General features: G+C 36.8%; 1 protein-coding gene across 2 annotated transcripts; it reads left to right on the top strand.

Moving 5' to 3' along the window:
• The first annotated feature begins 680 nt into the window (after positions 1 to 680).
• ELMOD2 (ELMO domain containing 2) lies at positions 681 to 27,082 on the top strand. Of its 2 annotated transcripts, none has more exons than XM_059168295.1 (9): positions 681 to 818; positions 1,983 to 2,137; positions 4,049 to 4,077; positions 13,067 to 13,164; positions 13,418 to 13,547; positions 15,906 to 16,039; positions 19,765 to 19,833; positions 20,765 to 20,898; positions 26,608 to 27,082. In XM_059168295.1, exons 2-9 carry the CDS (start codon positions 1,996 to 1,998, stop codon positions 26,751 to 26,753), a joined length of 882 nt encoding a protein of 293 aa, XP_059024278.1. In that variant the 5' UTR covers positions 681 to 818; positions 1,983 to 1,995; the 3' UTR covers positions 26,754 to 27,082. The 2 variants fall into 2 exon arrangements, with proteins under 2 accessions (XP_059024278.1, XP_059024287.1); XM_059168304.1 differs by lacking the exon at positions 681 to 818 and adding an exon at positions 8,264 to 8,346 and having other exon boundaries at positions 2,064 to 2,137.

Genomic DNA, 27,082 nt, shown 5'->3' with positions numbered 1-27,082 from the left:
TTGTACTTAGATTTACTCTTCCCTTATCCTTTGCTCCTCCAGCCACACTGGCCTTCGTGATCTTTCTCCCATTTATGAAGAACGCCCCTTTGCACTTGGGGTTTTCGTGCCTGGAACGCACTTCCTCCAGATACTCTTGGGCTTTGGACAAAGTCCCAACTTCTTTACTCAACATAGCAGAGTTTTTGGTGTTTTGTTTTGGTTTTGGTTTTTGGGTTTTTTTTGCCATTTATCCCATGGTCAAGTCATTAAACATAAATGCCGTTTCCTCATCCATAAAGTAGGGCTATTAATAAATACTTCGCAGAATTAATATTAAATGTAGGTGAAAGTGCTTTTGCAACCTTGGCGCTATGAAGGTTACCAAAAGTACGCTGTTTCTCCGTGAGTTCTTGGAGTTTAGGAGTAGCACACAGTTCCAGGACGCGCAAGCAACCTGAGGTTTAAGGCGAGAAGGACGTCCAGAGCCGCGCTTTTGACAGACCAACCTTTGGCACAGGGCGTGCCTCCAGGAAGTCGTTGCCAGGGAAACCGTTGGGCGTCCCTAGAATCCGAGCACGCGCGCCAGCGACTCAGAGCTACCGCCTTTTGGCGTTAGCAATTGGTGGAGCTCGGGCCAATCGGAGTGGCGGGAAGGGCGGGGCGGGGGCGGGCCGTGCCCCGGGGAGGGCGTTCCCGCGGCCTCCCTCCCCGACTTCCGGGTCGCGGTGCTTGCAGGGAGTGCTCCGCGGGTAGCGTCGTTTCCGTTGCCGGCTGTTTGCAGTTGGGGAAACCGAGGCAGCTCCAGCTTCCCCCCCTAGTTCTTCCGCTCCTGTGAGGTGGCTGCTGTTTCTTTTCCTCTCGGCCGTCGCTGCTTTGGCGCGGCTGCGCTGAGGGCGCGCGGGCTGGTTGAACCCCTCGGTGTCCTAAGGAAAACCGTGGGGGTGCCCAGGCCGGCGGGGCTTTGTGCGAGCCGTCCTTTCCCACTCGCAGGCAGCGCGCGACCTGGGCTCGGCCAGGCTCCGGAAGGGGGGCTCCGCGCAGCGACTCCCCGAGGTCCGGGGGGCTCCGGCGCCTCGAGGCTGGCGTTGCCCGTGCTCGGCAGTTCTCGCTTCTTTTGTCCTCGAGAGCGCGGACCTAGGTGGATTCATTTTCAAGTCGCAGTTCTGCCCCCATCTCTGACGGTGGGCGTTGCTTCTGCACTGACCTGCGGGGATTTCAAATTTGACAGCCCCTCGGGCCGGAGTCGAGGGACGCTGTACCTGTGGGAATGTTGAAGGCAGGAAGGATAGATAAAGCATTTTTATTTTAAAGTAACTTCTCACTGGTATTCCCCCTACCCCACCCCCACCCCCGCTTCCTCGAGAAGTTCAAGGTTTTTCTAATGCCGTCAAGATTCTGCTCTGTCGAGGGTGTAGTTTATTACTCTTTATTAGTGTTTCTGCCCTTCACCTCTTGAATGGAAAATCAGCACTTATTAGCCGGGGTGTGATCTACTCTGGGTTCAACTTACATACTTCATTCAGTTCGTAAGCCCTGTGTTGTGGTTTTATTCGCTGGAATCTCCTGACTGCAGGACAGATGTAACTGGAATTATACGTCGGGGCTAAAAGAGCTCCTCGTTATACAAACCATTCAGATGTATGGCATATTTGATTTAATTGTGGCTACGTGGTGTCCCTTTTGTTCTTGGAACTGTTGAGCCCCATTCTCAGAGACTATAGGGAACTGAGGAGTTGAAGCTAAGTAAGTAGTTTGATTTTTACAGTTAATTCCTAAAAAAGTGAGAAATTGACTATTTGACCATCCATTATTTAACTGATCTAAATGGTATTTACTACATCTGTCATTGTTTTCTTACATGCCTAACTACTACTGCAAAGTAGACCCAGTGGAAGAACATGATGGATACAATCTGGGATTTGATAAGTCGAAATAACTTTTTTTTTCCCATTTTTAAATCTAATTTAAGGTCATTAAATCTGTCATATTTCCTTCTCCAGGATTAAAAAAAAAATGTTTATTTCTTTGTGGGAGTTCTTCTATGGGCACTTTTTTCGCTTTTGGATGAAATGGCTCTTACGACAGATGACTGGAAAATGTGAATTGCAACGAATTTTTGATACCTATGTAGGTGCACAAAGGACACACAGGATAGGTAATGTTATCTGAAAAACAATAAATCAATTTTAACTCTGAATGAATATTCTTTCTCAATATTGATAGTGACAGATGCACTCATTGTGTATCCTGATCAAGAATCTTCAATTTAGTTTTTTAGTCTTTGAAATCTAGCTTTGAATTATTCCAATTCTAAAACTATGATTTGATAGAAAAGGAATCATAATTTCATTCCACATCTGTGCAAAAAATGATCTCTGGCTCCTAAAATTCAACAGTTGTACCTTAGGTTATAGCTACAACCTATTTTCCAGAGAAAAATCTCTATATTTCTATATCCTTGGAAATTTTCACTTAAATGATGGGGAAGAGTGTCTGAATCTAGACCAGTTTTATATTCTGCACGCTTATCTGTCTTTTCGTCTTTTTTATGTAATTTGTGAAAGAACAGTAATAGGTATCTAGTGATCCCTGCTGAAGATTATTACAGAGTCTGTACTGTCCAGTGTTGTAGCCAGTAGCCACATGTGGCTATTGAGCACTTGAAATGTGATTAGTCTGAATTGAGATGTGCATAATACGCACCCTGCGTTTCAAAGACTATATGAAAAAGGAATATAGAAATACCACATTAATAATTGTATATTCAGGATATGGTGAAATGATAATATTTTTGATGTTTTGGGTTAAATACATAAATTTCATGTGTTTCTTTTATTGTGATGTGGCTACTAGAAAATTTTAAAGTACACACATGGCTCACACTTTGGCTTGTGTTGTATTTCTTTTGCACAGTGGTGTTCTGTTACCTTCTAAAGTTCATCAGCTTTCAATGCTTAATTGAAAATATTGCTTTAAATTAGAACACAGAGGAGTGAGAAATGTGGTTTGAGGTGATTACTCTTTGACCAGAGTAAGGAAGACCAGGGATTGGCTACAGTTCATGTTCATTATATTGAATGGAAAATCATGACTTAACTAAATCCTCCTTTGTGTTGAACAAGTGTACTTCAACTAAGAAATCCACCCCTGTGAGATCTGGGGAGTGGGTGTTGGTATCCAAGGCAACTTGGGAAGAATGAGAGCTATAAGGAGGGAGTAAACCTCAGGGCAGCTGGATGATTGAAGTTTAATTACTTCCCTAGTTTTTTTTTTTCACAACTTCGTGGCTGACTTCAGTTATTGCCTGTAGTTCTCATTTGCCCTTTTGGCTGCTCTAAGAACAAAGTACCTCTTGATAAGAAATCTTAGCAGTCATGGTTTATGTTTTGTACTATGGGGGAAGAACATACTGAGGCATTAATTTGTGGCAAAACTGTTTTTGCTTGAATTTTTCAAATTGCTGAGAATAAAGATACTTAGTAAATGTGCCAAGAAAAAAAATGTTTAAATAGTCTAGTAGAAATGTTCTAGTCATTCTTGAAACAGAAGACAAGAATGGAGAAGCTGCTTTTCTATCTCTATTCAGAAGATAGTTGGCTGTATAATCTAAGTCATTACATGTTTGCCCCTTTGTTGTAAATCAGTCACTGGCTCCTCAAATCTAAATGCTTACTTCGTAAAGCCAACAGATGAAGAAAATATAGTAAAAGGCACTCTCCTTGTATGTTCTTGAGATGAGTTTCTGGGACCTAAGCTATTGTGAGGTAGCCACGAATGAATTTGCATTGGTTAGTAGACACTGGGGGTTTGCACAGAAACATGACCTTCGGGAAATTAGAATGGTCTCAACTTTTTGGCTCTGGTGTTGTATTGGGTTGAGGATCTTGGAATTGTATCTAGTTCTCTATACTGTGAGGATAACATTTAAAAATGTTGGCTGTGTTATACAGGTAGAAATCACATTTTCTAGAACTATTATTACTGGCTTGATATTTATATTATTTGTTTATGAAGTAATTCACAAACAGCTTTTAAGTGGTAACATTCTTTTTTCTTTTTATTTCAGAAAATTCCTTGACATACTCCAAGAATAAGGTAGGATTATATCAAGGTGGTAGTTCTAGAAAACTCAACCTGGAGATTCTTTTTCTTTAAAAGAATGCCTCAGGAAAAAAAAAGAATGCCTCAGTTTTAGAATTATTTTTAATGTGCTACTAGAAGAGTCTTCGCTGTAGAGTATTAACATGAAATTTCCCACTTTGAAAGTATTATTTTATTTTTGAAACATTTTATGTGTGTGTGTGTGTGTGTGTGTGTGTGTGCTACTCATGCATAGAGAAGGTATTTGAATAATTAGTCCCTATCTGAGGTTTTGTTTGTTTATTTTGCCTCAAAACAGCCTTTGGGAAAGCATCTTCTTAGGGAAAAAAAAAAAAAAAATCTCATAACCTGTGTCCTTCAGATAGATTCTTATGTGAGATAAAAACAATTTTGGATAGTTACAAAAAAAAGAAACCCCAAAAACCCTGCGTCACATGCCTTTTGACCCAAAATTAAGTCCTACTTCATGCTGTTTATTAGTTAGCTTTTGCTGTGTTACAAACTTATAAAATCTCAGGGGCATATATAACAATACATTGTTTATTTCTTGCCCATGGTCTTCGGGCCAACTAGAGAGATTCTTCTTCAAGTAGGTCCCAAATTCAGGTTAGTTCCAATTGTGTCATTATTGGAACCCAGGTTGAAAATGTATGGGTACTTTGAGAATGTTCTCACAGTAGATCATTGAATGTCCAACCACAGAGACATATTTTTTAAGTTTCCTTCTGTCATGTCCATTAACATCCCATTGGGTAAAGTAAGTTGCATAGCCAGTCCAAGTCAAGAAATGTACAAATACACTGTGCCCACTACGAAGCCAGGGTAAGCATGTGAGTATATAATTTAATTATAGGGGAGTGAAAAATTGGGACAAATGATTCAGTCTGCTATATGCTGTACTTCTCTATAGTAGTTCACAATTTTTTCTCTCTCTATATAGATAGATTTCTATATATATACAAAATTTGGTATGGGAAAGGTAGAGTATGGGTCATCTAGATCATTGTTTAAAATCCCATAGTAGATCACAGCCAGCATTAAACAAAACAAAAGAAATAGAATACAAGATAATCAGAAAATACTGATTATTTATAGTAAAGTTAAATATTGTTTTATGAAATTTTAATTTTAGTTATCTGTGTGCATCTGTTGATATTCTAAATATCTATAGGTGTGTTTGTACTTGGTCATGATATACAATGTGGATAAAAAATAGAATGAAAAACTGTTGACTTGTTATTATCTAGTGATACCAATATGAGCTACTAATTCATGCCAGAAAGAAAATGGGCACTGTTGAATGTTGCAAGCATATCAGTTACGTTCTGGGGAGTGACCTATAAAATAAGTGCCTTTACTGATTTAGTTACAGTCTTTTTTTATGAATGGTCAAGGTAAGAATAACTCTTACATGAATATATATTGGGAACGGGAATCTGGAGTCTGATTCTTTTGTTTGGAATCCTAGAAAGTGATTAATATTCTTGTTCTTCTTTTTAAAATAAGAATGTAGGGATCGAAAATGTAACAAGTTGCTGTTTCTAAAAATTTATCCACCCATATAGTTCCTCCATTAATTGAAACTTAAGATGAGGGTGCCTGGGTGGCTCTGTGGGGTAAGCCTCTGCCTTCGGCTCAGGTCATGATCTCAGGGTCCTGGGATCGAGTTCCGCATCGGGCTCTCTGCTTGGCAGGGAGTCTGCTTCCTCCTCTCTCTCTCTGCCTACTTGTGATCTCGCTCTGTCAAATAAATAAATAAAATCTTAAAAAAACAAAAAACAAAAAACTTAAGATGCAGTGTCACAAAATAACAATATCATAAACTGTGGGAGAACCTCTAGAGAAGTTCTGAAACTAGCAGCTCAGTGTCATAGCTGTCTGTGTAACTATTGTTCCTACAACTGATTGTAACAACAGTTTTGGTCACAGATTTTACTAATGGGATTTTATATGTGGTATAATAATGCCAAACTTAAGTGGGACCATACATAAGATCTTGCTTTTTAAGAACTTCAGTGCCTTGGTCAAATCCTTGACCAAAAATTTGAATGGTGCCATATGTTCAACAGGATCTTCGGGTCTTTGGAAGTAAAGAGCATTGTTGAATGTAATTATGAATAGGCATTTAGAGAAGGTATAGGTAAACTTTACTGGGAACTTCAACATCATGGTAATGAGTTAAAGAAAAATACAGTGTTTATTCTTTTTTATCTGATTTACTGACTGAAAAGCCCACTTGAAAAGTAAATATTAACATTGTATTGTTAACAATTTTATTGGGACACCTAGGTGGCTCAGTCCAATAATTGCTGCCTTGGGCTCGGGTCATGGGGCTCGGGTCATGATCCCGGGTTCTTGGGGTCAAGTCCTACATGGAACTCCTTGCTCATCAGGGAGTCTGCTTTTTCCTCTGCCTGCTGCCCCCCACTGCTTGTGCACGCGCTTGCTTGCTCTCTCTTTCTCTCTCTCTGACAAATAAATAAAATCTTTAAAAACAAAAAAACCCCAAATTTTTATTATTAAAAAGTATAGATTGCTAATGGTATTTTGTAGGGCATACTGAAAAAAAGGATAGTCAATGAATGGGTAGTTCCTTACTAAATTAAATCACAGAAGCTGGTTTTCTTGAAGTTTTAGATCTGAGGTAAACTTGTCATTAAACAAATGGAGGAAGCCTCATCAATTTAAACATACCATTTCTGATATGTATTACATCTCACTTGTATATTTGCATTTACTTTGTGGAGTAAAATCAAATTTCGATTTTGTGATACATTTCTATTAATCTGATCTACTTTTTTATCAGTATGAGAAAAGTCCGAGTTCAAATCCTGATTTCATCACTTGCTCGTGGTTTGACTTACGTGCAGGGTACTTATTTTCTTATCATAAAAGGAGGTGTTAATATCCACATGATTGTTTTAGGATTGTAGATATTAATATGAAAGCAGTCTAAGAGAATACCTAGTACATGGTAGGTATATGACAAATAGTAGTTGTTAGTAATATTAATGATAATGATATTAAACCAATATATACTACAAGATTTTTAGAAGTTTAAATATTCATGAACCCTTGTTAGGTATTTAAACACTTAACCTTGCTGATAATTGCTGTGAATAAAAGTGATTTTAGTCTATTAAGGCCACTTTATTCCTTAAAGCAGTGATAGTATGTTCCTACTGGGTTGTGAACTATTTCAGTGGAAATTCTTTGACTGTTAAAAATTGAGTCTCATTTGCTTATATTTTAGGCTAAGGACTACTTATTAATTGTATATTAAGGGTTACTAAACTTTAGGATTTATAAGTGAAAACAAAAACCTTACCGGAATTTGAGCAGTCTCATTCAGTATTGTTCTAACAAGTCTGGCTGCTGTGCAGTGTATGGTAATGTTGCAAAACTCAACTGTACTAATGCATATACAGGCATTAGAAAACTTTGAAATTGAAAGAAAGAACACTTTGTCAGTCTAATAGTGTTTTGGACTGGCTGTACTTTTCAGTCATAGCTGCTATCTTGGCTTTTAAATAATGACAACATTCTAGCTGTTGAATGATAAATCAGTTTTATGGCATCGGTTCACTTATCTGTGGGCGATGGTATGGTCCAGTGATTACATTTGCGTATTTTTTTTTGTCTTTAATTTTGCAAAAGGTAGGCTTAGATCCCTAACCTTTAAGTATATAACCACATAGGCGCTGTAGTTCACAAATGAAATGTTCATACTCTGTATATATAATCTCCCCGAATTTACTTGCATAGTGAAACTCACTGTTGATATTTGCTGCCTGGAAATATGTGTTAATCATGTAGTTTGTAACCTACTCTCAAGGTAGGTGCAATAAAAAAGACTGTTTCACTTTTATGTTCATCAGATGCTGTTTAATAATAAAATCATACACAAAGCATATGTAAATTTTCTTACAAAATATATGATAAGTGATTCATATTTGTTGTTTTCTTATTCTTTATTATCACTTACTTTTTCTTTAGTAGAAGTAAACAATATTGGGAAAATTGTCTTTGGGTGTGTACATGGCTCAAGCCAGGTTAAAAAAGAAAGTTTTGGAATTACTGATTTCAGAAATTCTGTCAGAACTGTATATTCCAGTATTGAATATACCTTCAAATTGAACATAGAAAATGTTGTAATGGTTTATATTTATCCTCCATCCAGGCTGCTATTTTATTTTTGATGAGGAAGCAAAGACCTACCCAAAAGTTAGAGAATAAGCCAGAGATTGACAGATGGATAAAAAAGTAAGACTCCATTAACTGAATGTTGTTTCAAAAAATATACTCTAAACATAAGGACACAAGTAGCAAAAAGATACACCATGCAAACAAGCATGAAAAAGCTGTTGTGTCTTTGTTTCAGAAAATATAAACTTGGAATATTATCAGTGACTGGATTGTTTTTGTAATGATAAAAGGGTTTATTTCTTAAGAAAACACAACAACATTAAAAGTATGTGTGCTTATTAACAAAGCTGCCAAATACTTGAAGGAAAAATTGACTCAACTAAAAGGAGAAATACATGAATTCACAGTTGTAGTTGGGAATTTTAATACATTTTTCTCAATAATTGACAGTACAAAAAGACCCACTCCCCCCCAAAAAATCAGAAGGGATGTATACCATTTGAACAATACTTTGAAAAATACTTTTACAATAGTACTTTGAACAATACTTTATTTTGACCTGAATGACATTTTTATGATGCTATACCCAATAAGTGTATAATATACATTCTCAAGTACATGTGGAATATTCATACAGGTACATCAATATATGGGTCTTTAAATAAAGTCTCAATAAATTTCAAAGGCTTGAACTCATACAAAGTATGTTTTCTGTCCTCTATAGTGCTAACTTAGAAAAGTGTGACATCTAGAAAATCCACAAATATCTAGAAATTAAAAATTGAACTCATGGATCAGAAAAGAACTCACAAGGGAAGTTTTTTAAAAAATTGAACTACGTGATTTCAGGCTTCAAATCAATGATTTGTGCTTACACCTTAAACCAGAAGAGAGCAAATTAAACCCAAAGTAAGTAAAAGAAGAGATATAATAAAAAGATGAATTAGCAAAATGGTAAACAGACAAAAATGGGAAATAAACTCAAAAGTTGATTGAAAAGATTTGATTCTTAGCGATATTAATAACCCTCTAGCAACACTGATCAAGAAAGAGAAAACCCAAATTACCAATATCAGGAATGATAGAAGAGACATCAGACTACAAATTAAAAAGTATTAGGGGATACTATGAATAATTTTATGCCAATAAATTCTGTAGCATAGATGAAAGGGACAAAGTCCTGGAAAAATACAATTTATCAAAATGAATACAAAACAAAATTTAAAAATATAAATAGCCACACACCTAATAAGCGGAATTTGTAATTTAAGAATTTTGCACCAAAAACCCTCCTTTTTTGTTCTTGTTGTTGTATTGTTAGTCACCATAAAATACATCATTAGTTTTTGATGCGGTGTTCCAAGATTCATTAAAATCCTCCTTTACTAGTGAACTCTTGTCAAACATTAGGAAGAAATAATACCACTATTATAAACCCCTAGAAAATCAAGTAGAGGGGCACCTGCATGGCTCAGTCGTTGGGTGTCTTCTTTCAGCTCAGGTCATTATCCTGGGGTCCTGGGATTGAGCCCTGCTTTGGGCTCCCTGCTGGGCGGGAAGCCTGCTTTCTCCCTCTCCCACTAACCCTGCTTGTGTTCCCTCTCTGGCTGTGTCTCTCTCTGTCAAATAAATAAAATCTTCAGGAAAAAAAAGTCAAGTTAAAAAAACACACACATTTTGTGAAGTCACTATAACCCCAATACTAAAACCAGACGAGGACAGTGTAATACGTGAAAATTATAAAGATGTATTCTTCATGTGCACAGATGCAAAAGTTCCTTATTAGCAAATTGATTCCAGTAATCTATAAAAAGGGTAATGTATCACAGTGGAGTTTTCAAAGTCAATGAATGTAACTCACCACATTGACAAAGTAAATGAGAAAAGTAAGATCATTTCAATAGATACTGAAAAACTATTTTGACAGAACTCAATACCCATTCATGATTAAAAACTCAACTAGGAATAGAAGAACCTTCATCCGAATAAAGGCCATCAGTGAAAAACATGGAACTAACATGTTATATAATACTGAAATATTGAATGCTCCCGCATTGAATTGGGAACAAGGTAAAGAGGGTTGCTCTCTGAATTTTTTCAGCATTGTGCTAGAGATCCTAGGTAGTCCAATAAGGAAAAGAAATCTAAAACGATGGGAAAGAAAACTTTTCATTAACACATGACATAGTTTGTGAGTGCAGAGAACCGTAAGAAGTCTACAAAAACTACTCACATTATCAATATAAGAGTTTAGCAATGTCTTAAGGCACGGTGTGCTTCTGTAAATTAGCAACAAACTTGGAAAACAGGATAAAAAAACAGTCCCACTTACAAGAGCATTCAGAAATATAAAATATTTAATGATTAATGAAAGCTCTACAACCCTTCTGCACTAAAACTCCTTTTCCTAAGAAAAGTTAAAAGTGGAAAGATACCAGATGGTCATCAGTTGGAAGACTTGTGTTGTTAAGATGTTAATTCCCAGGGGTGCCTGGGTGGCTCAGTGGGTTAAGCTTCTGTCTTTGGCTCAGGTCATGATACCAGGGTCCTGGGATTGAGACCCACATGGGCTCTCTGCCCAGGGGAGAGCCTGCTTCTCCCTCTTCCTCTGCCTGCCTCTCTGCCTACTTGTGGTCTTTCTCTCTGTGTCAGATAAATAAATAAAATCTTTTTTTAAAAAAAGTGTCAATTCCCAGATTGACCTATGGATTCGATGTAATTCCAGTCAAAATCCCAGCAAGCTATTTTTGGAGAAAATGACAAGATCATTCTGAAGTTTTTTGTTTTTTAAGATTTTATTTATTTATTTGACAGAGAGAGATCACAAGTAGGCAGAGAGGCAGGCAGAGAGAAAGGGGGAAGCAGGCTCCCTGCCCAGCAGAGAACCCGATGAGGGGCTCGATCCCAGAACTCTGAGACCATGACCTGAGCCAAAGGCAGAGGCTTTAACCCACTGAGCCCCCCAGGCACTCTGCATGCTAAAGTTTATACCAAATGTAAGGTTCCTAGTATAGCCCTTGTAATCTGTTAAGAGAATGAAGTTGGGGTGCCTGAGTGGTTCAGTCAGTGAAGCATCTGCCTTTGGCGCAGGTCATGATCCCAGGGTCCTGGGATTGAGTCCCGCATCAAGTTCCCTGCTCATCAGGGAGTCTATTTCTCCCTCTCCCTCTGCCCCCCATGCCACCCTGCTTGTGCTCTCTCTTGCGGGCATGCCCTCTCAAATAAAATCTTACAAATAAATAAAAAAGTCATAGAAGAGTGTCTACAGGAAAAGTATTTGCTGAGAGACTAGACATTATTTCTAATATGAAATCTGTCTCTACATTTATGTAGGCCTTGAGCAAGTTCATTCAATCAGTTATTCATTCCTTCATAATGTAAGAGAGACAAAGGCCAGTGGCAAATCTGTAAAAGTAAGCAAATACAAAAATACATTGTCATAAGTACTCTTTCAGTGAGTATGTGCACGAAAGGGAGTAGCTAACTCCAGGCCTGAGGAAGTCCTCACAAAAGCAAATGATATTTGACTAGGTTTTTCATGTTTCAGGAAGCAAAAGGTTTCTATCCATGGTAAAGATAACCCTTTAATTACCACTGGGGTTTAAGGTTCAAGTCATTTCCTGTAGCCATATTACTTCAGGGTTTGACCAATTAGACCTTGTTGACTATATGTGTATCCTTACCAACTGTTAGTCTTTGATCATTTTCCTTCTCACTTTTACATTTACTTTGAGGAGTCTTCTTTTTGTTTCCTTTTCTTCCTTTTTAAAAATAATCATATGCATTGTTGTATGTGTCTTTTAGTGAAACAGTTGCCTTTCTTAAGGTTTTTATCTGCTAAATATCTCCGTTTAACAGTTATTTGGTCAATTATCTTTTACATGCAGGATAGGAAAAGATGAGCTAGATACAATCTCTGTGCTCAAAGAATTTCCCACTTAATATACAAAAGTAACTAATTTAGAAAGTAGAAAGCATCATAAAAAGGTTATAGATAAATCACTTTGGGGATTCCAAGAAAGGAAAGGCTAATTCCCCTTGAATAAAATCAGGGAAAATTTCTTGGGCCTGGTACATGAGCTAGCTTAAAAATGGGCAGTGTTGATATGTTTAGTGATTGGGAAGGAACATTCCAGAAGAAAGGTCCAGGAGATACAGAGGCATAACTTCAGGTATGATGAAAATATTTTGCCTGGGGTTATAAAGGATACCAGAGAGAATTTTGTTGGTAGTTTACAGAGTGATAAGAGTTAACTTTTTAAGGATAAAAAAAGTCCTGAACTTGCCTATTTGTTAAAAGAAGGATCCAGTGGACATTTATAGGACATATGTAAGAAATCTGTTTAACATGAAGAGAAAAAAGACTAAGGATACCAGTTACCAGTGACTGTTTCTAGCGGTAGCAGATTAATTACAAGAATATTTGAGTTCTCTTCTTTTTGCTCTTCTGCATTTAAAAGGTTTTTTGACTTCTACATTAAAATTTTTGTACACATACATGTAATTTAAAAATTGTATAAAAAGTATCTGCTTCACAAACCCAGTATGGTGGGAGCTCGTATGTTAAGAACTTAACACTTGAGAATCTGTTGGTTCTCAGTTGAGGAAGGCTTCATTGCATCCTGCTGCTTCTCTTTTATGTATGTATGTATGTATGTAGGCATGCATGCATGTATGTATGTGGGTATGTATGTATTATTTTAGTCCTGGGGAAACAAATTTCATTTCATTTTGCATTTTAATATATGCATTGTATGTTGACTAAATATCCCAAAACTTCCTGTAGTGTTTCAGCTCTAAGAGATTTTCCTCATTCAGCTTTCTTTCACATAAACAGGTTTTGCAGAAAGCAACTCTTGTTGTCCAGAGTGAAGTGGACAAATGTGTAGAGGATATAATGAAGGAAAAGAATATTAACCCTGAGAAGGATACCAGGTATGTTGTTTTCATGGTGTTCTCTTTTATTATGTACTTCTGTTGTGAGGTGTGGAGATGACACACAGTCAGTTGTAAAACATTGGAGCCGAAGGGGTTGTAGAGTTCATCCAGTTCAACCCTCTCACGTCAGTAGATGAGGACTTGAAGAAATGCTTTCTAGATCGACATGTGACACACAAGATGTGGAAGGCATTACTTTAGTGTGGTAAGAAGGAACAATTTTTAGAAATAATAATTTTCTCATTTTCAGTTTTAAAATCTGTATGAAGGCATGCTTACTGCAGATATCGGGTTATAAACAGCTCTATTTGGATGTAGAAAGTGTGAGGAAAAGGCCATATGACTCTGATAACCTCCAACATGAAAAGCTGCTTCTCAAGGTAAATTTCTGTTTTCTCTATCTAAGCCAGTAAAGTCTGTGTGCAGATTCTAGAGGCTTACCAATCATCCAGTTTCTTTGCCCCTTATTATTGTTGGTGAAAGATTTAGCTATTTTTGCAATTTTCTGATAAGCCTCATTAAAATATATTCATGTAAATTTTATTTTAATGCTTTTAATTCTGAAATAAATTAAAACTTACTGAGAGAGGTATTTTTTCAACTGATGAGTCCACAAGCTTCAGATGTTCCCCCTACTTTTTATGTAAATTGCTTGTATAAGGTAGGCATTCTTTTTTAGCTTACTTAGAAATTGTGAACATGACTGTCCCTTTTCATATTATTATGTCAAAAATTTTGGGATTTACAGAATGTGAATTGCCAAATGATGCCACCATAGATTTAAAAATTAAGAAAGTAATTGAATTTTCCTATTTCTTATTTCTAAAGTATAAATACATAAGGCCAGTGAGAGGACGAAAGTAGAGATTACTAAACCTGGAATAAGCTTTCCAGATCATCTAGCCTATCAGCTTCGTTCTAGTTTTAGGGATGAGGATTCTAAGGCCGGAGGAGGTGAAGTAATTTTCTTTGGGGCCAATTTCATTTTTAAAGGGATAAAATAAAGAACATAGCACATTGTACTTGGAGTTAGGAGTTTGTTGTATCTAAAAGTGCTATGGAAAGAGACATTGATAATATCTAAGTAACAGATAATATCTAAGTAAACAGAAAAGTTTTTTTTAAAAAACCCTTTTTTTCTGAGAAAGTATAAACATACACTTCACCTAAAATTAAAAATAAAAATTGATTTTGTAAAATGAGGATAATGAAACTACACACCTCAAAGGGCTGTTGGTGTAGACTGAACCTTTATATTTAACGGGAGGTTGGCCACCATTTATATCTTCATTGTTTACATTATTCCCTTAATTTCTGACCTTTTCTACATGATGCCTTCCCTTTAGAAGGGTAAGATACACATCCTAGCATCTTGGTCAAGAGAATTTTTATTTTGTTGATTCATTATGAGACTCCATTTTCAAGGTAGAGAGCCAGTTGCTGGTGGTAAATCCCACAGCCACTGCGCATACTCCGCGGTGTTCGTGGATAAAGAGCTAAGTAGGTACATGCTTCCTTAATCTGTAGTTTAAGGACCACCTTCACGAAAGTTAACCAAGGTCTTATATTTACAGTGTAAGATTTCACATTTGCCCCATGAAATCAGAATCTCCAGGGGTAGAACCCAGAAATTTGATATTTGTGCATATTTAACTTGACTGTTACTGGTTTTACTGTGTCTCTCCCCACATCACTGAGGCTTTATCACTGGCATAATCAAACCCCTTGCCGAACTCGTGGAGAGACACTGATGTGTTAGTAGAAAGAGAAGGGACCAGAGAAAAACCCGGTCTAATGACTGGATTAGCTTCAGGGCCAGAGTCCTGACCGTCTTTAAAGTAAGGTCACAAGTCTTCACATTTTATTTTAGGTGACAGGATACTCCTTTCATTAGGAGTGCTTTACTCAACAATGCCTGAAATGGTAGTGAGATGGAAAAAAATGCAAGTATTTCTGTTCTGCAAATATTTACACACTTTTTAATCAACTTTTGTAAGTCTGTTTTGTTTGATGACTTGTGGTGTTGAATTTAGAAAATGATTAAATTTTTTAAACTTTGTTTTGCATTGGTTAGTCAGTTGCTAATCTGTGATTGCTGTTTTTAAATGTTCCGTGTTAAGGAACATATTTACTTAAAACCAAGCCATATTATTTTTCTTCTAAAATTATGAAAATTTGTAAAATAATAATCGTACGGCTTCAAATACTGTCAGTCTTACCTCTTCATGATTCCCTCTGTTTCCCTTTTTCCGTTTAGGGACCCACCATTAGAGTGGAGCCTATTTTAGTATGTAGTATTTGAGTGAAGGGCCAAGACCCTAACACTGTTTTGTTTTGTTTTTTCTTAAGGAGGCAGTTTACCAAGCCTGGTGTGTGTGTGTGTATGTGTATATATATATATATATATATATATATATATATATATATATATACCTTTATTTACTAGGTAATATATATAGCAAATAAAGGTATCTCATTGTTTTAGATTTCTATATACTTGTCACTTTTTAAAATCTATTCTTAATATCAGTCTTTTAAATTGGAATAAGTATGCTGCATTTTTAAGGGTAACTGAAAAGTTCTCTAAATATAGTCTTTGTTGAACTCCTATGATTTGTCTACTAAAGCTGTTTAATTGAAAGCATTCAGCTTACTTATATGTCAGCTGTGAGAAGAAAAATGTCTTAGTAAATTAAGAACATCGCTATTATTTGTAATATGGAAGTATGTTTGTACAGCTTTGGAATCTACTAATGCCCACGAAAAAGTTGAAGGCTAGAATCTCCAAGCAGTGGGCTGACATTGGTTTCCAGGGTGATGATCCCAAAACAGACTTCAGAGGCATGGGGATACTTGGATTAATCAACCTTGTGTAAGTGAAATACATTTTTTCTTCTCTGAAATGACGTGTAACCTCCAGTATTGTTAAATTCTAGTAAGAATTGATCCAGTTGTTTCATACCATCTCTGAATTTTAATACCTGTGGTGCTTAAAGTATTTCCTAATATCCTGGCAACAATATGAAGACATTGGAAACATTTTGTGTGTGTGTGTGTGATTTCTTTACTTACTGATATCTTTCTTCTTCCTTTCTCTTTCCTCCTCCTTTCTGATACCTCTTAAGGAAGCATGTATACTCTTACTCATTTTATCTTCTTGCCACTTCTCTCTTGGCTCTCCAGTTCCATTTTGGAAATATAGCTTGATACTAATAAAGTCTCTTCACCATCTGTGATCAGTGATCTAAAGCCCTGACTTTTCAGAGCCTATATGAACTCTCTCTCTCTTTTTATTCCTCCTTTAATACTTATGCTTGGGCATACATATGAAATCCCCAAATATGTAATTAAAATCAGAATAGATGGCCAAAACTATTCTAGAAAGTAAACTGGAAGATTAGTATGGTTGTGGATACGCAAATTAAGATTCCACTCTTAATGTCTGTCCTTGAATTGTTATTTATAGACCATAAAATGCCTAGAATGGGAAATCTAACCATTAGCAAAGTTTGGATAATTGTTACTATGAAAAGTTAGTCCTAAAACTGTGCTGATATTATTAATAGGTCTGTATAGATAAAGCTATTTGGGGGAAAATAGAAGACATAGTAGGTTTTCAATATCTATAATTTTTTCCAGTCATAAAAGTATTTAATTTTCTGTAATACCTAAATTTTGTAAGTATAAAGATTATAAAGATTCCCTGTAAGTATACCTGCCAAAGTTACAACACAATACAAAAATAATAATTATACGGGCACCTGGTGGCTCAGTTGGTTAAAGGTCCGATTTCTGCTCAGGATGAGATCCCGGGGTCCTGGGGTCAAGCCCTGCATTGGGCTCAGTGGGGAGCCTGCTTCTCCCTTTGCCCCTCCCCTCACTGTGCACTCTCTTTCTCTCTCAAATAAATAAATATAGTCTTTGAAAAAATTACAAAGTAATAATTTTAAAAATGAGATTGTCAGTTTTCTGCTTTGATAAACTTCCAGTTGGAATTGAAGTAGAACAAATGCAGTTTGTTTCCACTTGGAAAAATTATAAAATATTTTAAAATTCATTGTTTTTCAGAACACATGGATTCTTTGTTCGTAGCCTTTAAAGACCATCTTTCTTCTTGGTACTTGTAAACTACACAGATATTTCAACCTCAGTTAATCAGACACTATTCTGGTGTTTCTTTTTTTTTTTTTAAAGAGAGAGTGCATTTGTGGGGGGATGGGCGGGCAGCAGAGGGAGAGGGAGAAAGAATCATAAGCATGTGGAGTCCAACACAGGGTCAGTCTCACAACCCTGATGCCATGACCTGAGCCGAAATCAAGAGTTGGACGATTGACTGAGCCACCCAGGCACCCCATAGTGTTTCCTTTCTCTTTATTGAGTAACCTTGCTTCTCAGAAATAAAGATTTTTCAGCATTTGCCAGAGAAAGAATTTAATGTAGCTTAAAATTTAAGTGAGTAGGATTTGATTCAAGATTGTGGCAAGGGATTCTGATAGACCTTTAAGTGGTTTACAGATACTTACATTTAGAGCTGGTATCTACTGATTTAAAAAATGACAAAGACTACATTTATTAGTAATTACTTGATTACCAATGATGTACTAGAGATGGTTGAAAACATGAAAAATCCATTCTGATTCCCCTATAATTATGTTTGTTGTCCTGTGTATGGAGCTATGAGTCTTCAGGATTGAAGTAAAGATACAGTCAAGAACCAGACAAGCTATTCAAACACCCTTATATGATTAATTTTTAACTTTCTTGGCCTTTGTCATCTAATCTCCTGAGATATTTTGTTGCTTTAAAGGATAGCTGGTAGTTTGATGATGATACTTAAGTAAGTGAATGTTGAGGCAGGTGTAGAAGAAAGGATATTTTACGGAAAATGAATTCAGGAGAGACTGAAGAAAGCGGAATAGATGAGGAAATAGAAGCAGCTACGTTGAATATACTAATTAAGGCCAAATGTATGTAGAAAAGGAGAAGGAAGGCAGGCAGGCAAGAGGTGAGAGGGAAGAAGGAAGGCGGAAGGAGGGAAGGGGTCGGACTCTACAGATTATTGTAAAGAATAGTCTTGCTATTGCATAGATGTTCATTTTGCATAGATGCTGTTAAGATAGGGGTTGACTAAGTTCATTAAGGAAATTAAAAGTTGTTCTGTGTTACAGATTGGATACTTTAAGAGTAGTTTGGCTCTAAAAATATTAATACTGAATTGTATTAGTATCATGACAAAAAATGAAAGATAGTTTAGTAAGGGCATCCTTAGAGTCAACCTAGGGATAAAGGAGAAAAATTAGTATATGTAAGGAAAGCATTGCACTAAAACAGGACTTTTTCCTGTCTGGGGAATTACATATCCCTTTGGGAATCTGGTGAAAGTTTTATATATTCTCTTCCCAGGAAATGTACACACAGAAAAATGTATGCAGAATTTAAGGTGGTTCATGGATACCCCTTCATTCATGGAGTTCTAAATTAACAACCTTTTTTTTAATGGGTTGAAAAGTAGTAAAGAAAAATGGAAGTCTATAGTATTAATCTATAGAAGGAAAATGAGAAAACTTGGTTAGAAATTTCTCTGTTGTGTGAAAATTTCAGTGCTTGTGCCTTCTAAAATTTATATGAGCCATAGAAAGCCACTTTTTATTCTACCTTTTTTAAAAATTTTTAAATTTTATTTTATTTATTTATTTGACAGAGAGAGAGCACAAGTAGGGAAAGCAGCAAGCAGAGGAAGAGAGGGAGAAGCAGGCTCCCCGCTGAGCAGGGAACAGATGTGGGGCTCCACCCCAGGACCCTGGGATCATAACCTGAGCCAAAGGCAGATACTTAACCGACTGAGCCACCCAGGCGCCCCTCTGTTTATTCTACTTCTTACCCTCATACAAACATCCAGTCAGTCATACGTGTGTATGTGCATGAATACCAGTTCGTCATGAGGTGACCCAGGAGGCTGTACAGAAGATTTAGTCCCTCTCTCGAAGAATTCAAAGAAGTTGCATTAGTATAAGACAACAGGATGTATTAGCCTATGAATAGGTAGCTTCATATATTTTTCCATTATACCCGCTAATACTTGCGTTTTATGGCCAGCATTTTAGTTATACCACTGATCAAGGAGGGCTTTTTTAGTGCAAAAGAAAGGTTATTGCTTTTCCTCTGTTTGCACAGAAAATGGCATTAAACAGTACAGATTCCAGTTGCAATAGAAAGCGTTACCCTAGGAGAAAGGATGAATGTCCCAACAGGTACACACACACTATTTTATAGAAAATTTAAAATAACAACAACAAAAGAGGACTCTAGATTTTTTTAAAGGTAGGTAGAAAGTCTCTTGTTAAATCATTTCTTTTTCAAATACTTCAAAGCGTTGCCAAGGGCTCCTGTCCTGTACTAACTAGATAGGCCTGATCCCTCAGAATTAAAGGTTGATTCACAAGCATTTCAGAGTCACAGAAGCGATTTGAGATGGAGATTGGGATGATTGTGGCAGTCCGGGGACTATCCTGTTGACATTAGCTTTTTAAATTTCTTCTGGATATCTTTAATTTGAATAACATGTTAATTTTACTATTTTCCTTCAACTTTTTAAAGGTATTTCAGTGAAAATTATACCAGTGAAGCTCACCAGATTCTTTCCCGTTCAAATCATCCAAAATTAGGGTAAGCTGGATACCTCAAAGAAATTGTAAATTCTTGAATTTTAAAATACTGATTAGATTATCTGAATTTGAAAGTATTTCATGGTATTTTTAAAAGTGAGATTATTTTTATTAATAAGAACTTCATAAAGATGGTACATGATCCATTATTTTTAAGGTGAAATGTGATCATATACAAATTTTGTATTATTTCAATATATTTTTGTCACAAGATACAGTTTGTTAGAAAATGGAGGTAAGGAACTTTCTGAAAGTTTCTTGAGGAATAGATTTGAAAATAGAAATGGGAAATAGCTTTGACGTAGATATAGGAAAATGAGAAATAGCTTTGAAAATTGTAAAGTGAAATGTAGTTGAGGTTCGATTATCAGCTTTATCATAATTATTTTGTTATTATATTACAGTGATACCTGCCTTTGAAAAAACATAACAATATTACATCATAAAAATAAATACCCTGATAATGGAGGAGAAAATGTCAGATTACCCAGTGTGTTTTAGAAACCAATGAGAGTGTACTCTTTTTAATTTTTTTTTTAAATTTATTTTCAGTGTAACAGTACTCATTGTTTTTGCACCACACCCAGTGCTCTATGCAATCCGTGCCCTCTCCAATACCCACCACTTGGTTCCCCAACCTCCCACCCCCACCCCTTCAAAACCCTCAGATTGTTTTTCAGAGTCTTTTTAATTTTTTTTAAGGCTTTAAAAGGTTTTTGGTATTTGTATGACCAAAGTTTCATTATTACTTCTTAGATTATATCCAAAAAACCAAAGGCCTCTAAAAAAATAAAAATCTTTTATCTATTCATAAAACCAGTACTGTATTAGAAATGCATCAAAGTAATTTTTCACTAATTTCTTGCATAATTTTAAATTTATATCATGAGCTATTTGGCTAGCTGGTGTAACTGGTAATGTCTCTGACATAGGTACTCTTACGCAATAGTTGGAATCAACCTTACCGAGATGGCTTATAGCTTGCTGAAGAGTGAAGCTTTGAAGTTTCATCTCTACAACTTTGTTCCTGGTATACCGACGATGGAACACTTTCATCAGTTTTATTGTGCGTATTAAAATGAGTCAAAACTAGATATTTCTAGACATATTTCTACTAAATATGTAATTTACGCTTGACATTTTATTTTATTAAGTTCTTAGGGAAATAAGGGGGGCGCCTGGGTGGCTCAGTCGGTTAAGCGTCTGACCCTTCATTGTAGCTCGGGTCATGATATCAGGGTTGTGAGACTGAGCCCCATGTCGGGTCCATGCTGGGTGGGGAGTCTGCTTAAGATTCTTTCCCCCATCTCCCTCTGTTCCTCCCTGCTCATGTTCTTGCTCTCTCTCAAATAAATAAATCAACCTTAAGAAAAAAGAAAAGAAGGAAATAATGGAAGATGAGTCCCCAAGAATATTTTATCCTCAGTTTCTGTATTTGCTGAATAAAAAAATTCAGCAAGGTCATTTTTTCACATATATGTTAATTTAGGATTTATGCAGTTTTCCTGTAGACATCCATTTTCCAGTCAACTATAAAACGAATTTTTCCTCTTGTAAACTTGTTAGCGAATGCTGTTGAGTCAAGAACAATCCATTTGCAGATTATTTTGTTAGTCTTATAAGGAAATCAAATTTAAAGGAACATTCTCTCCCAACCCCCACTTCAAGGCCAGGCTTTCTTGTGTTAGGTTGGGGGTACTTACTAACTGGTTCCTAATGCAGTCATTATTATTACTGTTCCATTAAGTTTTCTTGTGATTTGCACACTAAAGGTTTAATTAAGTAAATTGATCTGTGAAGCTATTGCTCAGAAGCAAAGACTTTAAACCTAGCATAGTTTCACATTCTACTTTTCTTGATCTCTTTGTGTCTTTAGAATGCCACTTGCATGTTGGCAGAATGTAGGAAACTAATTGGTTATAAACGGCTGAATCATAACTTCTTCATCTGCACGTTGAAGGCATCATTCAAGTCTCTCCTTCCCACAGCCTCCTCTGCCTTCACTTAATCCCTTGTCCCAGGTTTGTCAGGTGCTGAGTATCTCTTGCCCTTCTTTACTTTTTCCCATCCCCGCTGTAACTGCGCAGCACGAGGCCTTTTGTTAGTGGGTCACTGTGACAGCTTTTTGAGTTGTCTCTCTGTGATGACCTTCTTCCAGTTCTTCTCCACATTGCAGATAGAATGACTTCAAATGAAAATCAAATCATTTTGCTCCACTGCCTACAATTGTTGAAAAGGTTCCACTACAAGGCCCTTCATAATCCATACCTTGGTAACCTCTCCAGATTCATTCTCTTGCCAGACACCAACTCCCCCCTGTCTGCAATGTGGGCACCTGGCCTTTTAGTTGTGCAAATGTATTACACTCTTTTGACTCTCGACCTCTCGCTCGGCCTGTAACACCCTTTCTGCTTCTTCCATTCTGTCCAGGTGACCCCTGCGCATCTTGGAAATCTTGGTTTAGACATGACCTTCTCTGGGAAGTCTTACCAGAGACTTTGTTCCTTCGGTTATCCATTTCTGCATTATTCTTCTTTCCTTCTCTTTCAGAGTATCCCTGTCAGACTATAGAATTCCATACCTCGCATTCAGGCATTCACGCACTTGGTGCCAGCTGCTGTTCGAGACACTGCAAAGAGAGCAGAAATGAGGCCAAAGACTTAGCAGTTTTAAAGCTTTCATTTTCAAGACCAAAACACTCCCTTCATGCAGCACGCACCTCCAGATACCGCTCCAGTAATTCACCTGTTTTAAGTATACGATTCGCCGAGTTTGGGTCAATTTGCTGAGTTACACAACTAACATCATAATCCAATTTTAGAACATTTTTGTCACCCCACAAGGCCCCTCAGGCAAGTTTACAGTCAATCCCTATTCCTGTGGTTCCCTTTTCTTTCTTTTTTTTTTTTTTTTTTTAAGATTTTATTTATTTACTTGAGAGAGAGAGAGCAAGCAAGAGAGCACAAGCAGAGGGAGCAGCAGAGGAGGAGGAGAAGCAGGCTTACTGCGGAGCAGGGAGCCTGATGTGGGGCTAGATCCCAGGACTCCAGGTCCACGACCTGCTTAACCAACTGAGCCACCCAGGCACCCCTGGTTCCATTATTTTTAACCCCTGTTGGAAAATATCCGGAGCCCCTGTGGCTTTGGTTAGAGACAGTAAAAGCACACAGGGAATTTTAAGGTTAGAAATTTTGTGTGGGATTTCCATGGACTCCTAGAGTCAAGAGGAAAATAGATGTGCTTTGTGGAAACAACTCTTTTCCATCCTTTCCCGCAAGGATTTCAGAGTCTATGTCATGTAAGGCCCTGCTAGCTCGCTTCCTATAATTTTGGTGTCAACTCCTGCAGTTTCTTGATGTTTCATCAACTTAGCCATTACAGTGTCAGGACCTTAGGCAGGTCTTTCTCTGAGACCAATTTACATTATAGACCAATAACCCAGCTCTGAAGCAAGAAATTTCTAGTACTTTATACTTGAGCAGTTTGTTCCAGATCTAAGTAATCATTTGCCGAGGACAGTAATGAAAAGCAGTTTTGGGATGCCTGGGTGGCTAAATTGGTTAAGCTCAGGTCTTGATCTCATGGTCATGCGTTTAAGCCCTGCATTGGGGTCCATGCCCAGTGTAGAACCCACATTAAAAAAAAAAAAAGCAATCTAAAGGATTTATATGTATAGTAAATAGCTAAAACTTAATAGCCAAAAATACTAAAACAAAAATACCATAAAGTTTAGATAAATGTCTTATTTTTCATACTACCCAGATATATTAATCTCTAAATTTTTTATTGTACATACCTATTAAGTGATGAGAGTAGGGGTAGGGGAGAGCACAGATTCAATTTATACACAAATATGTAATTTCTGTAGATGTACTATTGTTCCGCTGTAAACACAAGCTAAATTTTGAATGAAATAAAGATTAAAAGTATACTTAAAAATAATTACAAGATTACCATTCTCAGTTTATCTTTTAGGAATGAGAAGGAAGTAGCATCCTTCTGCCCAACAAGGCCTTATTCTTCACTTTTCTAACATATCCTAGTTAACAAAATCTATTTTATTTATCAAGAGATTAATCTGAAATACTTTCTTAAATTGGTCTTCTTAGATATTTCAGTTTTGAAATGTCATGGTTCTTAACTGTTAATGTTTGCTTTATTTATGACTGATGTTCTAAAGCAGAATTTACTTTGTTTTCATATTAAGTGATTATGATAGTCTTGCCACACTTTTATGCAGTCACTGTCTTTCCCTGCTCCGTTTATCTGAAATAGGTCACTTCTGGGGCACCTGGGTGGCTCAGTGGGTTAAGCATCTGCCTTTGGCTCAGATCTCATAGTTCTGGGATTGAGTCCCCTATCAGGCTTCTTGCTCAGTGGCGAGTCTGCTTCTCTCTCTGCCTGCTGCTTCCCCTGCTTGTGCTCTCTTTCCCTCTCCTGTCCAATTAAAAAAAAAAAAAAAAATCACTTCTATCCCTTCTTAAAAGTCCTTTGAGAAGAGGAAATGAGATTCTGGTGGAAACAAAGTCTAACTTAGAACATAATAGAGACCACTTGTAAACTATGTGATTTGGACAAGTTACTTAAGGTCTGTGGGCACCTGGCTAGCTCAGTCAGTAGAGCATGCAACTCTTGATCTAAGGGTCGTGAGTTCTAGTCCCACACTGAGCATAGAAATTACTTGGGGAAAATAAAAGTAAAAGCTCTCTGCACACTCCATTTCCTCTTCCGTAAAATGGGGATAAGGTAGTACTGAGTCATAGGATTGCCGTGAGAGTACATCTGCACATGAGTACATGGCGAGCACTATGATAACACTTGTTAAATAATATTAAATATATTTGGTTGAATCCAAGTACAATTTAGGAATGGTTTTAAGTTCATGTTTTTTCATTGTAAATATATCTATGCATATTTATTAAGTGCCATTAACACTTTGATGGTTTATTTGGCTACTTTTATGAAGATATTGCAAAACAAAAATGTTAAGCCTACTATTTAGAGTGCATATATATATTTTTAACACTTTATTTATTTGAGAGAGAGAGAGTGCACAAGCTGGTCAGGGTTGGAGGGGTGGTGCAGATGGATCCAAGGGACAGGCAGACTCCATGCTGAGCACAGAGCCGGATGTGGGGCTAGATCTCACCGCCCTGAGATCATGACCTGAGTCCAAATTAAGAGTCAGATGCTTAAACAATTGAGCCACCCAAGTGCCCCCATATGTTCTTTTTTTAAAAAATGAAGGTGTTGACTAGTTTATTGAGGAAAGCAGAAATAATTCTTAGATTTATAATGAAGTAGACTTCATTATACTTTATGCTTATCTAATGTTTTCATGTACTTTATGCTTTCTAATGTTTTCTCATTACTTTCATATTTGTGTTTCAGGGATCTCTGGAGATAACTTTTTCCTATCTCCAAGGTATTTTTTTGATAGTACTGTATCTCTACATTTGAGGGATTTTATTGACATTTGAGACAAACGGTAGATATACTAAATATTTTATTGAAATTCCAGCTTATTTTGAACATACCAAAATATTCCTTTTTTTAAAATGGTTTTTCCAGGTTTCTAGTAGTTTTTTTTTTTTTTTAAGATTTTATTTATTTGTTAAAGAAAGAGTACAAGCAGGAGGAGTAGAAGGCAGAGTGGAAAACAGACTCCCCGCTGAGCAGAGAGGCTAATATGGGACTCAATCCCAGGACCCTGGGATCATAACCTGAGCTGACGGCATGTGCTTCACCAACTGAGCCACACAGGCATCCCTCTAGTAGTTTATTAATATGATTTCTGATTATTATATCTTTTTAAAAAATTTTTATTTAAATCCAGTTTAGATAACATACAGTGTAAAATTGGTTTCAGGGGTAAAATTTAGTGATTCATCAGTTGCTTCTAACACCCAGTATTCATTACATCAAGTGCCCTCCTTAATGCCCACACCCAATTATCTGATCCTCCCACCCCCATCCCTTCCAGCAGCCCTCATTTTGTTTCCCATAGTTAAGAGTCTCTTATGGTTTGCCTCCCTCTCTGTTTTCATCTTACTTCATTTTTCATTCCCTTCCCTTATGTTCATCTGTCTTGTTTCTCGAATTCCCCATTTGAGTGAAATCATATAGTATTTGTCTTTCTCTGACTTATTTCCCTTAGCATACTACCCTCTAGTTCCATCTGTGTTGTTGCAAATGGAAAGGTTTCATTCTTTTTGATGGCTATGTAATAGTCCATTACACACACACACACACACACACACACGCACACACACACACACACACCATCTCTTCTTTATTCATTCATATGTCAGTGGGTCAGTAGACATCTGGACTCTTTCCATAGTTTAACTATTGTGGACATCGCTGCTATAAACATCAGGTGCAGATGCCTCTTCGGATCACTATTTTTGTATCCTTTGGATAAATACCTAGTCGTGCAATTGCTGGGTCATAGGGTCTGATTATTATATCTTCATGTGGAATTTAAAGGAGGGTTCTGCACTTTTTTTTTTAAAGATTTTATTCATTTATTTGACAGAGAGAGATCACAAGTAGGCAAAGAGGCAGGCAAGGGGGAGGGGGAAGCAGGCTCCCCGCTGTGCAGAGAGCCCAATGCAGGGCTCAATCCTAGGACCCTGAGATTATGACCTGAGCTGAAGGCAGAGGCTTTAAAACCCACTGAGCCACCCAGGTGCCCCTGGTTCTGCACATTAAAATGCTTTGTTTGTGATTTCCTTTACTGAGCACTGTATTTATATTTTATTTTTCACTGCAGGTTACCTTGTCTATGAATTTGACAAGTTTTGGTTTGAAGAAAAGCCAGAAAGCATTATGTATTTCAACATGTATAGAGAAAAGTTTCATGAAAAGATTAAAGGACTCTTACTGGATTGTAATGTATCACTAACTTTAAAGATATGATTCCTCCATATTCTCTTCTATTTCTACCACATTTTGCACACACAACAGAATTTATATGTTGTAATAGAAATTATCTGATCAATTACACTCGTTATATATAATTTCCTACTAAAATATTTCAGAAATTCTATTTAAGAAAGCTAGTGGACAATCAGTGTATGTTTACAGTCATTTATACACTGTCCTCCAAAGGTACCTTATCCTTCCAAAGATCCCTACTGTAGAGGCCTGCAAACTACAGTTTGGAACTTGGGACTTAGCCCATTTAGTGTAAAAGTATAAATCAGGTATTTGTATTAAATTGGTTGATTAAAATGTGTAAAAACCAG

Source organism: Mustela lutreola, chromosome 1 (assembly GCF_030435805.1).
Source record: "Mustela lutreola isolate mMusLut2 chromosome 1, mMusLut2.pri, whole genome shotgun sequence".
In the NCBI taxonomy this organism is placed as follows: Eukaryota; Metazoa; Chordata; class Mammalia; order Carnivora; family Mustelidae; genus Mustela; species Mustela lutreola.
Note: the sequence above shows the minus strand (reverse complement) of the source record. Positions and strands in the feature narration are given on the sequence as shown.